Source organism: Chiloscyllium plagiosum, unplaced genomic scaffold, assembly GCF_037043375.1.
Source record: "Chiloscyllium plagiosum isolate Xiang-an unplaced genomic scaffold, Cpla_swu_hap1 HiC_scaffold_26, whole genome shotgun sequence".
In the NCBI taxonomy this organism is placed as follows: Eukaryota; Metazoa; Chordata; class Chondrichthyes; order Orectolobiformes; family Hemiscylliidae; genus Chiloscyllium; species Chiloscyllium plagiosum.
The window spans coordinates 42831720-42847315 of NW_028270164.1; the positions used below are offsets into that span (position 1 = coordinate 42831720).

Here is a 15596-nt window from a genome sequence, read left to right on the forward strand (position 1 = left end):
GTATAAATAATTTGGATGTGAAAATTGGAACTCTGGTTAGTAAGCTTGCAAATCACACCAAAATTGGAAGTGTAGCGGACAGCAAAGAAGGTTACCTCAGATTACAACAGGAGCTTGATCAGATGGGGCCAATGGGCTGAGTGGCAGATGGAGTTTAATTCAGATAAATGCAAGGTGCTGCATTTTGGAAAGACCAATCAGGGCAGGACTCATACACTTAATGGTAAGCTCCTGGGGAGTGTTGCTGAACAAAGAGAACTTGGAGTGCAGGTTCATAGTTCCTTGAAAACGGAGTCACAGGCAGATAGGATAATGAAGGTGGTGTTTGGTATGCTTTTATTTATTGGTCAGTGCATTGATTACAGGAGTTGGGAGGTCAAATTGCAGCTGTACATGACACTGGTGAGGCCCCTTTTGGAATATTGTGTGCAATTCTGGCCTCCCTCCTACAGGAAGGATGTTGTAAAACTTAAGAGTCAGAGAGTCATAGAGACATACAGCATGGAAACAGACCCTTTGGTCCAACACGTCCAAGTATCCCAATCCAATTTGTCCCACCCGGCCCCAGGTTCAGAAAAGATCTACAAGGATGTTGCCAGGGCTGAACTATAGGGAGAGACTGAATAGACTGGGGCTCAATTCCCTGGAGCGTCAGAGGCTGAGGGATAACCTTCTAGAGGTTTATAAAATCGGAGGGGCATGGATAGGGTAAATAGACAAGGTCTTTTCCCCAGGGTGAAGAAGTCCAAAACTAGAGGGTAAGTTCAAGGTCAGAGGAGAAAGATTTAAAAAGTACGCAAGACTTTTTCCACACAGAGTGGTGAGTGTATGGAATCAGCTGCCAGAGAAAGTGGTAGAGGCTGATACAATTACAACATTTAAAAGGTATCTGGATGGGTATATATGAATAGGAAGGGTTTGTAGGGATATGGGCAGGGTGCTGGAAAATGGGACTGGATTAGGTTAGGATACCTGGTCAGCATGAACAAGTTGTGCCAAAGGCAGTTTCCATGCTATACATCTCTAGGACTCTAAAAGGATGCTGCAAAATAGAGTAGATACTTGGACAAAGAACGGAGGGTATCAAGGGTGCAGCATGTCCTTTACATCAGGGCTCTCGATGTCAACCATTAAGAATGGCTTAGCAGCTACTTTACTGATCAAGCCAGGTGGGTCCTCAAGGACAGAGCTGCTAGCCTAGGTCTGCAGCAGGTAGTGAGTAATGTAACAAGTGGGAAAAACATAGTTGACTTCATCCTCAAAATCTGCCAGCTGCAGATGCATTTGCCCATAACAGTATTGATAATACTGACCATCACACAGTCTTTGTGGAGATGGAAATTCTGTCTTCACATCAACAACATCCTCCATCATGCCAAGTGCCACTACCACCGTGCTGAAGCAGACAGACTTCAAACAGATCTAGCAAACACCATCATTCAAGCTATGTTAGCAACAGCCTTCCCTTCCTGTTCCTATAATCACTTGCACGTGGCATGGGCAGTACTATGGAAACTACTACTTGTAAAAAAAAAGGTCTTGCTTGCTAACTTTCTTTGAGGAGAAAGTGAGGTCTGCAGATGCTGGAGATCAGAGATGGAAATGTGTTGCTGGAAAAGCGCAGCAGGTCAGGCAGCATCTAGGGAACAGGAGAATCGACGTTTCGGGCATTAGCCCTTCTTGAAGAAGGGCTAATGCCCGAAACGTCGATTCTCCTGTTCCCTAGATGCTGCCTGACCTGCTGCGCTTTTCCAGCAACACATTTCCATCATTGCTAACTTTCTACCTAACTTCCCAATTCCAATTTCAGGACAAAGCACTCCTACCTGCATTGTGATCATGAATGTGAGCCATGATCTCTGGTTGTTAGTCCTCCAACAGAAGAGAGTGTTCTGCAGCTGAAGACATCTTTGACTAACATCAGGAGGCAACACACCATCCTGCAATTATGCTGATGGCTGCTAATGCCTATCTACTCAACTTAATAAAGAATCCCCTATCAGTACTGTACTACCACTCTTCATTTTGCTGATCTGTACAGGTGCACCACCTGTTGTGCAATGGGCTTAGTTTTTCCAAATCAAGGGTACATCACCTTCACTAACCAAAATCTGGAATGGAAAATATTCCAAGTGAACAGCTCCTCTGGTAACTCCTGCACTCAAATTGACTTAAAACGTTTTGATCAAGTGTGCAGAATGGTCAAATCACGTAAGACAACTCAACAGTCAGTATCAAACTAATTTGATAGTCTGCAGCACATGATACAATCTGAGAAGTACATGCAGTCAATCTCCAACATTTGATTTTAAAAGTGATTGCTTTGTTCTGTCACATGGGTTCCTAGTACAGAGAGCATGAGCGCACACTTGAGCATGGTCTAAGGGTAATTAACTGTTGAGGTGATTTCCAGCAATAGACTTCATGCAAACAATTAACTTCTTTTTCTTGTGATCAGCATTTAGAGAATCGATTAAATTTCCAAGGAAGTGATACATAGAAAAGCAAAAATCTAAGAACCAAGATATTCTCCAAACAGAGCCCACCACCAAGGATATATTTCCCTCCCCACTCCTATCAACATTCCGTAAAGACCACTCCCTCCGTGACTCCCTCGTCAGATCCACACCCCCCACCAAACCAACCTCCACTCCCGGCACTTTCCCCTGCAACCGCAAGAAATGCAAAACTTGTGTCCGCACTTCCCTCCAAGGCCCCAAGAAATCCTTCCATATCCGTCAGAAATTCACCTGCACCTCCACACACATCATTCACTGCATCCGCTGCACACGATGTGGCCTCCTATACATTGGGGAGATAGGCTGCCTACTTGCGGAACGTTTCACAGAACACCTCTGGGACACCCGCACCAATTAACCCAACCGCCCCATGGCTGAACACTAACTCCCCCTCCCACTCCATCAAGGACATGCAGGTCCTTGGCCTCCTCCATCGCCAGACCATGGCAACACGACGCCTGGAGGAAAAGCGCCTCATCTTCCGCCAAGGAACCCTCCAACCACAAGGGATGAATGCAGATTTCTCCAGCTTTCTCATTTCCCCACGCCCCCATCTTTTCTCAGTCCCAACCCTCTGACTCAGCACCGCGTTCTTGACCTGCAATCTTCTTCCCGACTTCTCCGGCCTATCACCCTCACTTTAACCTCTTTCCACCTATCGTATTCCCAATGCCCCTCCCCCAGGTCCCTCCTCCCTACCTTTTATCTTAGCTTGCTTGGCACACCCTCCTCATTCCTGAAGAAGGGCTTTTGCCCGAAACATCGATTCTCCTGCTCCTTTGATACTGCCTGACCTGCTGCGCTTTTCCAGCAACACATTTTTAAGCTCTGATCTCCAGCATCTGCAGTCCTCACTTTCTCCAAGATATTCTATGTCTAGAATTCTATTCCAAAAGGGAATTTTCTAAAGGTGCCATACAATAACTTAGCAGGCAATATAAGTGTTCATGGATTGGAGGTAATAGCACAGATAGAGAACTGGTTAAATGGACAGGAAGCAAGCAAACCATTTTCAAATTGGCAGACACTGAAAAGAGAAGGAATGCAACAAGGATGAGGCTGGAACCTCAGCTATTTATAATCTGTACTGACTTGAATGAAAAAGATACACGTAAAGTTGCCAGTGTCCCACCAGATCATAGGATTGCTTTGTCATGAGAGAAAGACAACTGTGGGAGTTGAGCCAGCAGGTCACCATGTCTCAGATGAGGAAACAGGGTGAAAAGAGGAGTCCTTTGTGACAGTCTCAACTGGTGTAGAAAATGAAGCCATGCAAACCAGATATCTAGCCATTGAACTAACCAATCCCCTGGCCTCAGTGAAGAGACAGTGTCGGGTATCTACATTTGATGTTCTAAAATCCATGTGAATAGGTAAGCTGTGGGAGCTCACTGTGGTTGCAAAGAGACATTGAACGATTAACTGAATAAGCAACGAGATTGCATAATGTTACATAGACAGTTGAGATATTAGTCTTAAGAAACAAAATGTTTTCAAAAGGCATGACACTGGTATTCAATATTGTTGATATTCAGACAGATTTGCATTTGCTCGTACAAGGCACAGTCAGTATACAGCTGCAGCCAATAATTAGTAAGGCAATTGGCATGTTGGCCTTCGTTGCAAGGGGAGTGGAATAGACAAAAAGTCATCTTGCTAAAATTATACAGTTGCTAAAAACATATGCAACGTAATGTTATAACTCACCCCATATTGAAATCACTTGACTCTAAAATTCAGCAACTGAAATACAGATCAACGTTTCCTCGTTAAATTTTCTCTCACATTGTACCAGAATTAGAAGGGGCCTAATATACTGACTGGGAGATTTACGAGAACTGCTCAGCAGGATTTAAGCTAGTAAGATGGGGTGTTTGGGACCCTGGCCAATAGGAGTAAAGAAATCAATCTGAGACTGGTATAGTTAGGAAAAGGCGCGAGTCAAACAGGCAGGAACAAAGCAGAGAACAAGGTAAGACTGATAAAGTAATTTGCATTTATTTCAATGCAAGAGGCCTAACAGGGAAGGCAAATGAACTCAGGGCATGGTTAGGAACATGGTCCTGGGATATGATAGCAATTATGGAGACACAATTAGCAATTAGGGATGGACAGGACCGGCATCTTAATATTACAGGATACAAATGCTATAGGAAGGATAGAAGGGGCGGGGGTCAAGATAGGAGGGGGTGTGAAGTTTTGATAAGGGATAACAATACAGCTGTACTTGGGCAGAATATTCCTGGGATAACACCCAAGGAAGTTATTGGGTGGAATTGAGAAATAAGAAAGGGATGATCACCTTACTGATATGATACTATTGACCCCACAGTAGTCAGCACGAAATTGAAAAACAAATTTGCTAGGAGATCTCAGTTATCTGTAAGAATAACAGGGTGGTTATTGGAAGGGATTTTAACTTTCCAAACAGACTGGGACTGCCAATGTTAAGGATTTAAATAGAGAGGAGTTTGAAATGTTCTGATTCAGTATGTGGATGTACCTACTAGAGAAGGTGCAAAACTTGACGTGTTCTTGGGAAATAAGGCAGGGCAGGCAACTGAGGTGTCAGTGGGGGAGCACTTTGGGGCCAGCGACCATAACTCTATTAGTTTCAACATAGTGACGAAAAAGGATAGACCAGATCTAAAAGTTGAAGTTCTAAATTGGAAGAAGGCCACTTTGACAGTGTTAGGCAAGAACTTCCAAATGTTGATTGAGGGTAGATGTTCGCAGGTAAAGGAACGGCTCGAAAATGGGAAGCCTTCAGAAATGAGATAAAGAGAGTCCAGGGACAGTCTGTTCCTGTTGGGGTGAAAGACAAAGCTGGTAAGTGTAGGGAATGCTGGATGACTGGAGAAACTGAGGTTTTGGTTAAGAAAAAGAATGAAGCATAAGTCACGCATAGACAACAGAGATCAAGTGAATCCTTATAACAGTATAATTACAATTGGAGTATACTTGAGGGAAACCAGGAGGGCAAAAAAACAGAGACATGAGATAGATTTGGCAAATATGATTAAGAAGAAACCAAAGTGATTCTTTAAATACATTAATGATAAAAGAACTAGGCAGAGAACTTGGCCCCTCCAACATTAGCAAGGCTGCCTTTATGTTGAACTGCAGATGAGAGATACGAAATGAGTATTTTGCATTACTGTTACTGTGAAGAAGCACATGGAAGAAAAACAATGTGGGGAAATAGATGGTGACAGCTTGAAAAATGTCCATATTTCAGACGAGGTGGTGCTGGATATCTTAAACTGCATAAAATTGGAGAAAACCCCAGGACTTGATCAGGTGTATTCTAGAACTCCGTGGGAAGCTAGGGAAGTGATTGCTGCACCCCTTGCTGAGGTATTTTTATCATTGATAGTCACAGGTAAGATGCTGGAACTCTCGAAGTTGGCTAACGTGGTGCCACTATGTAAGAAAGGTGGTAAGGAAAAGCCAGGGAACTATAGATGGTGAGCCTGACATCAGTAATGGGCAGGTTGGAGGGAATCCTGAGAAACAGGATTTACATGTATTTGGAAAGGTATTAGGGATATTCAACATGACTTTGTATGTGTTAAATCATGTCTCATTAACTTGGAGTTTTTTGAAGTAGTAATGAAGAGGATTGACAAGGGCAGGGTGGTGGATGAGATCTCCATGGACTTCACTAAGGCATTCAACAAGATTCCTTATGGTAGGCTGGTAAGCAAGGTTAGATCTCATGGAATACAAGCAGAACTAGCCACTTGGATAAAAAACTGACTCAAATGGCAGAGGGTGGTGGTGGAGGATTGCCTTTCAGACAGGAGGCCTGTGACCAGTGGTGTGCCACAATGATAACAAAATTGGAGGTGTAGTGGACAGTGAAGAAGGTTATCTTAGAGTACAACAGGATCTTGATCAGATGGGCCAATGGGCGGAGGAGTGACAGATGAAGTTTAATTTAAATAAATGTGAGGTGCTGCATTTTGGAAAGGCAAATCAAGGCAGGATTCGTACACTTAATGGTAAGGTTTGGGGAGTGTTGCTGAACAAAGAGACCTTGGAGTGCAGGTTTGTAATTCCTTAAAAGTGGAGTCATAGGTAGATAGGAAATGAAGGCGATGTTTGGCATGCTTCCCTTTGTTGGTCAGAGCACTGAGTGCAAGATTTGGGAGGCCTCATTGCTGCTGTACAGGACACTGGTTAGGCCCCTTTTGGAATATTGTGTGCAATTCTGGTCTCCCTCCGATTGGCAGGATGTTGTGAAACTTGGAAGGGTTCAGAAAAGATTTAAAAGGGATGTTGCCAGGGTTGGAGGATCTGAGCTCTTGGGAGAGGCTGGATAGGCTGGGGCTGTTTTCACTGGAGCGGAGGGGTGACGTTATAGAGGTTTATAAAGTCAGGAGGGGCATGGATAGGATAAATAGACAAAAGTTTTTTCCCTGGTGTGGGGGAGTCAGCACTAGAGGGCATAGGTTTAGGGTGAGGGGGAAAGAGATATAAAAAGGGACCTAAGGGGCAATTTTTTCACGCAGAGGGTACTGCATGTATGGAATGAGCTGCCACAGGAAGTTGGAGGCTAGTACAATTGCAACATTTAAAAACCATTTGGATGGGTATACGAATAGGAAGGGTTTAGAAGGATATGACCAGGTGCTGCAAATGGGACTAGATTAGGTTAGAATACCTGGTCGGCATGGATGAGTTGGATCCAAGTGTCTATTTCTGTGCCTTACATCTCTATGACTTGACTAGCTATTTATTGTAAAATGCAAGCTAAATGTTGCAGCAGACAGTTCTGAAAATGTGGGAAATAAAATGAACTATGGTCCCTTCAATCATCTACACAATATTCTTCAAAACCATGTACATGGTTTAGATAAAAATTAAAACTCTACTTGAAGTAACTGCTGTACTGCAAATGCGCAAAACTCTCATGCCCACTGGGTTTGGATTTCTCAGACATCTCAAAGGTGACAAGTAACAAAGAATTTCACTAATTTCATTGAGACTACCAGTGTGAAAAGTACTCAAAACTGGTTAAAAAAGGACGTTTCAGCCCATATGTTCCCAAACAATTCTTCTGCTTAAATGAATCAAATCATCCTTTTAAAAAGCAATTTATTTGGGTTCTTGTCTACAAAATCCATGATCAAAATGTAAAATTGCACATTGTGGAACCTCCAAAAATTATATTAAACATTATACCAGTAGACCGGAATAAAGTAGTGCCCGATATACCCATCTGTTCCAGATTTATACTTTTCTTTCCTACCATGGCAATTCTCGAGTGAGTTGACTAACATGGTGACAAAAAAAGGGCCAGTTTAATTTCAGGATAACTAAATGTATAGAAGGAGGTAGAATTTTGTTTCACTTTGAATCTATGTTATTCACCATTTCAGACAATGGCTATTCTCAAGCTTAGCAAAGATATTGAATTGAATCAATTCAGTTTGGCAGATGCCAGAAGTTGCAGTTTCATCTAAATTACGAAGCATGACCAACTTAGTCTACTGCCTCAAAAAAGGTCTCAATATTTAAAAGTGCAGATCACTGGGCAATACATGGGTGTCTCAGTTAGACTTTAAAGCAGGACTGGCACATGAAAAAGGACCATTAGTTTTTCAAAGGCAATGGAAATATTACTGAAAATATTACAATTTAGAGAAATCCATATTTTTAACCAACAACTGATAAAATTCTGCTCCCCCCCCCAAAAAAAAGAGCTGCAATTCTTTTCTTCAAGAACTATTATCCCTATCTTTTATATCATCTGGAATTTTAACCATTGGAAATAAGCAATGCTATGCAGTCCTCAAAACAGTAAAGTCAGACTGACTTCAAAGAGCAAGATAGTTTACAACTCTTACACAGGGAAGTTAGGGTAATTCTTGAACATTTTGCAACCATTCATGATGGCACTCAATTTTAAATTCAGATTTGACCAGTTTCAAATGGCCCAGTTTTAACTTAATTGCTGTCTTTTCCTCATCACGAAGGACAAACAGGCAAGGGTAGATCATCCTATAATGAACAGTGCTCAACTGTTAACTCAATTATGTCATGTTCTCAGCTGATGTTATTACTGAACAAGTCAGATTACAAAATGAGAACTAATTTAATTGACAAGAAGTTTTATTTTTGAAATTGATTTACCCCATGGTGGTCAGTCACTGAAACTTCTCATGAGTTGCCAGTGTACTCTTAAAAGAAGCAACATTATAGTACACAAAGGAAAAGTCACTAACATTCACTAACTGTTGTCTTACTACAATAATCAGAAATGGAGATTCAACCATCATCTTACAAATATGCAAACCTCAGTGAATGGTCATATTGTCTCCACTTTTGATTCTTTGCTCAGTTTGCACAGCTGTTCCCAGTTTCCAGAGTTCTTATTACCAATTTCTGAACATTTTGAGAACTCACTCACAGGTTTCCCATACCCTCAGCTTCAAACAGTTTGCTCCTTCTGGAGTTTTCTTCCAAGTCACTCAGGACTTCTTCCATCAGCTGACTGTTGAGACTACTAAAATTGACAGCACCTCGTCACTTTTTTTGAAGCTGTACATATGTCTGGCCTTCTGGATGCCTCTGTCATTGCAATAGGTTATATCAGTATTATTCTTCTCTTCAAAGCCTGGCTGTTAATTAAAACACCATAAGCTGAAAATTTAAGAATTTTTTTAGATGTATGTCATCAAAATTTCAGATAATCTGATGCCATTCCAGGTTTCAGTTTCATATTTGTATTCCAAGTCCTCCCCTTCTAAACACAACATAGAAATGCAAATGCAACTTTACGCTATACTGAACATGGTTCTGTTCATTTTCGCACCCAAGCCACCAAATAATCATTTTTTTGTGACAGAAGCACTCTTCCCTCGAAATCAGAAAGTTCCATCTTTCAGTTCCACTCCATAACCTGACCACATTACACAGACTGATATTTATGAGCTGTACTGGAGTAACGTAGTACCTCCAGCAATGCAAATTTTTTGATAAAAAGATGAAATCAAGGCCCCGGATACTTATTTGTAGAGACCCAAGCACACAAACCCAAGCTATTTCAGTGAAAATTCTTCTCAACCAAAGCTAAAAATCAATTTACTGACAATTCATCTCACTAACTTTAAGATTTTGATATGCACTAAAACTTTGTTTCTTTCCCTTAAATAGCTCAAGTTGAGAATTTCTTCAGCTATGATGCACTTGAGAATCCCCAAGGATGCAAATAACCCATTTTAACGCAAGTCTGTTCTCTCTTTACAAAAGGAGATGGCACAGACAAAATGCGACATATGGAGCAACTAAAAAACCAATAATTCCCCACTTGATGGGTTCCAGCTTTCAGTGGTACTATCACAAGCACAAAGCAGAAGCGTGACTTAGTTAAGCATTACAGAACACATTCTGAACAGAGTATGATAAAAATGTATGATATTGGGTGTTCATGACATTTGAACCAGACAGCACATCTGTTCATGGTCGTGTTTGGAGTTCACATTTTTAAACAACAGTATGAATTAGGTTTCACTTCCTCCAGTATGATTCTTAAGAATTTTATAAGCACATTCATGTTTGTAGAAGAAGCCACGAACTAGCACTAAAATTATCTTAGTAAATTGTACTTTGAGTTTACAAGACAATGGTTCCAATTTTCAATACACTCACCATTAGAAACCCAACTGCAAAAAAGTCCAGGTCACAAGGATGATTATACAGAACTGTTCGCTTGGCACAAAGCACATATAGGAAACATTTCCTTGCTCTACCACCCATATTAAAGTCTTATAACAAGTGGTCAGTTATGTTAAGTAGTTAAAAATTGTCCTCACCTCCAACACTAAAGTACATGAAAAAGGATATCCATTCGGTGCAAAATTAAAGGACTGCAGTCCTTGCACGTGCTTTCAATGGACACATTAAAAAGTTTTTATTTCCTGCCAGTTCTGTTGGACAGCATTAGAATTTAAGCTTCTGCAGAGACTTAAACTGATATCCAATACACAAGTCAGTTTATGCAGGAGACCCTAAATTTCTTGCCAACTTAAACTAGACCTAATCACCCATTAAGCTATGATAACATGGAAACAGATCTGTTCCACATTATTGAATTACATCAAAGATTCACAACATGGGTCAGGTAAAGCACAGAAAGTATAATTGTCCTAGGGCACTGGTGACTAAAATAATATCAGGAAGCTTCGGATTATAAATGCGCAATGAAGACATGTCATTAATAACCTTATGGAAAAAGGAACTTATCAGAAAGTGACCATGATACATTCGAATGTTTTGAGACTTGGAAAGCAATTTGGTGAAACTGAAACTTGAGTCATGAAACTTGATTGAATGATACAAATGACAGCATCTTAACAGAATGTCAGTTTTGTCTTCTGGAAAATTCTAGAATTCGTGGCACACTTGAAAAATCATGTTTCCATTTAAGACAGATGAGGAGAAATTTGTTCTCAGAGGCAGAGTTTTTGGAACTCGGCTCCTCAAAAAAAGGCTGTGGAAATAGTTTTTGGGTATTTTTGAAGCACTGAGGAAATGCTACAAAAACCCTGCCTAGAAATAGTGTTCAAATGGCATAAGTCATGTGAGCTAAACAGAAGAACACCCATCAATGTTGCAGCAGTTAAAGAGGCCACTTTTTGTTTATTTAATTTTTACTTTTCTAGAATTGAAGCTACTTGACTTCCTCCCCCCCCCCATAATGAGTCAAAGAACCTTTCTGGTTAAATAGAGTGAAGAAAACTTTACTCTATTTAACCCGGTGCTGTTGCCATCACAGGAGTGCTTGAAGTGGTGGTAGTGGTGGTGGACGGCAAGGGGCGAGCATCCTGACTTTTTTGCTTCTATACTGTGTTTAAAACAGCAGAGGGTTGTCGTTCGGACTGGAGGCCCGTGACCATTAGGTCCCCTGTTGTTTGCCATTTATATAAATGATTTGGATGAGAAGATATGAGAGACGGTTAGTAAGATTGTGGATGACACCAAAATTGGTGGTATAACAGACAGTGAAGATGGTTGTCAAACTGTAAAACGTGACCTTGATCAACTAGGCCAGTGGAGCAAGGGATGGCAGATGGATTTTAATTTACCTCAATGAAAGGTGTTGCATTTTGCTAACACAAATCAGGGCAGGACATAGGGCGCTTGGGAGTGTTGTCAAAGAGACATCTCAGGATTGAGGTACATAGTTCCTTGAAAATGGTGTCATAAGTAAAAGGTGGTGAAGGCAGAATTTGGCACTCTTGGCCTCACTGTTCAGAGCACTGAATGCTGGAGTGGGGGTATCATGTTACAGCCGAACAAGACATTGGTAAGGCCACACTTGGAGTGTTGCATACAATTCTGGTCACCCTGCTATAAGGAGGATGTAACTAAACTGAAAAGGGTGCAAAAAGATTTCACAAGATTGTTATAAAGACTGGAAAGTTTTACTTACAAGGAAAGGCTGGATAGGCGGGGACTTGTTTCAGAGGCTGAGGTATGATTTTATAGAGGTTTACAAAATCATGGAGGGGCATAGATAAGGTGAGTATTCAAGGTCTCCCAGAATAGAGGAGTCCAAAACTAGAGAGTGTAGATTTAAAGTGAGGGAAGGGGGGGGGGGGGGGGGGGGGGGGAGGGAGATCGGAGGGGCAATTTTGTTTTTCAGAGGGTGGTGAATAAATGGAATGAGCTTTCAGAGGAAGCGGTAGAGATGGGTAAAATTTCAATATTTAAAAGACATCTGGTCAGATGCATACATAGGAAGGGTTCACCTGGAAATGAACAAAACACAGCCAAAGAGTTCAATTTTGGAAACCTGGTCAACATGAACAAGTTGGGCTAAAGGGCTAGTTTCTGTTCTGTGAGACTCTTGGGTTCCCATCATGAGTGTCATCATTCTATTGCAGCCTTGTCAGTATCCATTACTAGCTAAAAAATAGTGGTGAACTTAGCAAATTAAAAGAATGCACTCTCTAGATTGGTTACCCCACAATCAAGAACTCTGCTAATTTTTCTCTCTTTTTTCATTAAGATGCAAATACTTAAGATCTCAGGTTGAGAAACTGAAGAGATGATGGGCAAGTAAACCACAAAGAGTTATCATCTTGTTTCGCCACTGAAAGTTATAACTTTGGCTGCTAAAGACCCAAGCTCTGGAGTTCCCTCATTCAACTTCTCCTTCTGCAGAACTGAAACATTTGTGTAACCGTTCAGGAGGAAGTGTGAAACCTGAAAGGGTTCAGAAAAAGACTTACAAGGATGTTGCCAGGGTTGGACGATTTGAGCTACAGGGAGAGGTTGAATAGGTTAGGGCTGTTTTCCTTGGAGCGTCGGAGGCTGAAGGGTGACCTTATAGAGGTTTATAAAATCATGAGGGGCATTGATAGGATAAAATAGACAAAGTATTTTCCCTGGGGTGGGGGAATCCAGGGGCATAGGTTTAGGGTGAGACAGAAAAGATGTAAGATAGACTTAAGGGGCAACTTTTTCACTCAGAGGGTGGTATGCGTACAGAATGAGTTGCCAGAGGAAATTGAGGAGGCTGGTACAATTACAACATTTAAAATGCATCTGGATGGGTATATGAATAGGAAGGGTTTGGAGGGATATGGGCTGGGTGCTGGCAGTCGGGACTAGATTGGGTTGGGATATCTGATTGGCATGGACAGATTGAACCGCAGGGTCTGTTTCCATGCTGTGCATCTCTATGATTCTAAGACTCTAAGTGGGTATTGCAGATACTGAAGATTAGAGTCAAGATTAGAGGGGTGCAGGAAAAGCACAGCAGGTCAGACAGCATCCGAGGAGCAGGAAAATCGACGTTTCGGGCAAAAGGTCTTCCATTAGGAATGAGGCTTGTGCCCGAAACATCGATGTTCCTGCTCCTCGGATGCTGCCTGACCTGCTGTGCTTTTCCAGTACCATTCTAATCACGAAACTGGTCAGCCAGGTTTCTCTCAGTGACAATTTTTCACATCACGTCACTCGAATTTTAAACAAAAATGATTTCTCGTGGACCGACCAAAATGTCTAAAACGAACAGGGACAAAAAAATTCCCACAATCATCCGCCACCAACTCAACCTTCGGAAACTTGGGAAAAGGGAGAAACTATTGGCCATTCGATCTCAGTGACCGCGACCACAACGTGTTTGATTTTAATTTAAGCTGGATCAATACTTGTGGAGTAAATGTGTAAGACTCCGAATCGAATATAAGCGAATTGCAGCAGAGTGTAAGAAGTTTAAAGGTGGCACCGCCAATGGCGATGTTATCCTCAAGATCCATCTCCCCTCAACGGCGACAATTCGGGGTCGTCTCCGGAGCGAAGCTAAACCACAACCGGTTGGTTAGCGCCGCCTTTCAGATCACAGACTCCCCGGGTGCCCAGCTCCCACCGACCCACCCGTAACCCCGGGGAGAGGAGAGGGCAGGGGAGGGGGGGAGGAGGGCAGGGGAGAGGGGGAGAGGAGGGAAGGGGAGAGGGGGGGGAGGAGGGAAGGGGAGAGGGGGGGAGGAGGGAAGGGGAGAGGGGGGGAGGAGGGAAGGGGAGAGAGGGGGGAAGAGAGGGGGGAAGGGAGGGCGCGCGGGCAGCCCGTCCTCGCCCCCTTCCCCGCCGCACGGACAGCCCGGCCCCAGCCCCGCCTCCTACCTGGACAGGTGCTTCAGGATTTGCTTCTTGATGAGGCCGGCCATGGTGCACTCGGCTCCGGGACCTCAGCGGCCGGTCAGCTCTTTAAATAACGTCCGGCCATGCCTCGGCGGTACCCAATGGCTGAGCCCGTGGTCAGCCCACCGCCGCCTGCCTTTCCTTTACTCCTCCGCCGAGAAAAGACCGCACACTCCGGGCAAGATGGGCCGGCGGGCGCCTGGGAGCCGCACTGCGCCACCTGCTGCCCAGCGCTCGCTAAACATCCCAGTACATCGGGAGAAAACACCAGGGGGTTCTCTGAAAACTCAATGTTTCCCAAGCTTGGCTCAAACAGGTTGTGCCTGACACCTTTCACTCTTTTTGAGAGATCTGCTTTCGTAAAAAAAACACATTTGAACTCACTCCTGCTTATGGATCTTACTCCATGTGTCGTTCATAATAACTTGTCGTTCAAAATACGCAGGCTCCCTCCAGTGTTTAACCCAGGGAGCATTATTAATATGTGACCCCTGTGTCTTCAGAATATCCATGGTGGACGCTGACCATGTCCTCACAAAATATCTGACACCTGCAAACGTAGGATTCACAGCGAAGGAGTCGGAGGCAGGAACCAAGGCTGAATTTGCCTTGCCAAGCTTTTGGAAGTTCTTCATTAACAAACAGACAGCTAACACAACAAAGTTAAAACTCCACTGAGTATGTTTCTTTCTCCTGAACTTAAGTGTGGTGGCACTGCAGGAGGACAAACATTTTTGTACAAGTGGAAAAAAGAAAGACTATTACCAGGCTGTTCTTTGGATATGTCTTTTTTTACGCTGTGTGAGTTGCTGGTGATGATGACGATTGCTTTAAGTGTAGGAAAATACAGGGCGCTCTTGGTTCAGAGGAAAACAATTTCCTTGTTTCACTACAAGAATCTCTTATAGTGAACAAGATATAGTTTATTGTATGTTAACAAATTGTTGCAGGTTATATTGATATGACAGACATTGTTCCAGAGACTTTGAGGGGGACCAGATGTTGGGTGTCACTCCTTTCGTATTGTCAGCTGTTCTCCCCCCAAGTCCAGAGGCTATCATCATAATACCTATGATACTGTGCAATATTAAACCTTTGAAATTGATATGCCACACAGACTATTTGAGTCTTAAGTGGACACATACCTGGTATTGGTGGAAGCTATAAACAAGCCACTGACCTTCTAAAATACAGGATTTACTAGAGTATAAAAGAAGAAACGTTGGAACTAAAAATAGGATATACTGGAAATATTCAATAGACCAAACAGCTTTGTGAAGAGAGAAAAGCTTTTCATGATTCAGTTTGATGATCAGAGCAGGAAAAAGTGAAAGATGAGACTTACTTAAAGTAAGTATTGAAGGCTAGAAGGGAGGAGAGATTAGAACAAAGAGTCAATAATAGGCTAGAAGTCAGGACAGA

The 15596-nt window shown here is 42.6% G+C and overlaps 1 protein-coding gene across 3 annotated transcripts in view; it reads right to left on the reverse strand.

The window, feature by feature from the left end:
- The window catches only part of bltp3a (bridge-like lipid transfer protein family member 3A), a 123972-nt gene extending 108712 nt beyond the window's left edge, over positions 1-15260 (reverse strand). For 2 of the 3 annotated variants that reach the window (XM_043716922.2, XM_043716921.2), the window contains exon 1: positions 14157-15258. In XM_043716922.2, the coding sequence (XP_043572857.2) occupies positions 14157-14200 (44 nt within the window). In that variant the 5' untranslated portion in view covers positions 14201-15258. Of the gene's footprint in view, positions 1-14156 lie in introns of all 3 variants that reach the window. The other variant, XM_043716925.2, reaches the window with a different exon arrangement.
- Between the last annotated feature and the right edge of the window lie 336 nt (positions 15261-15596).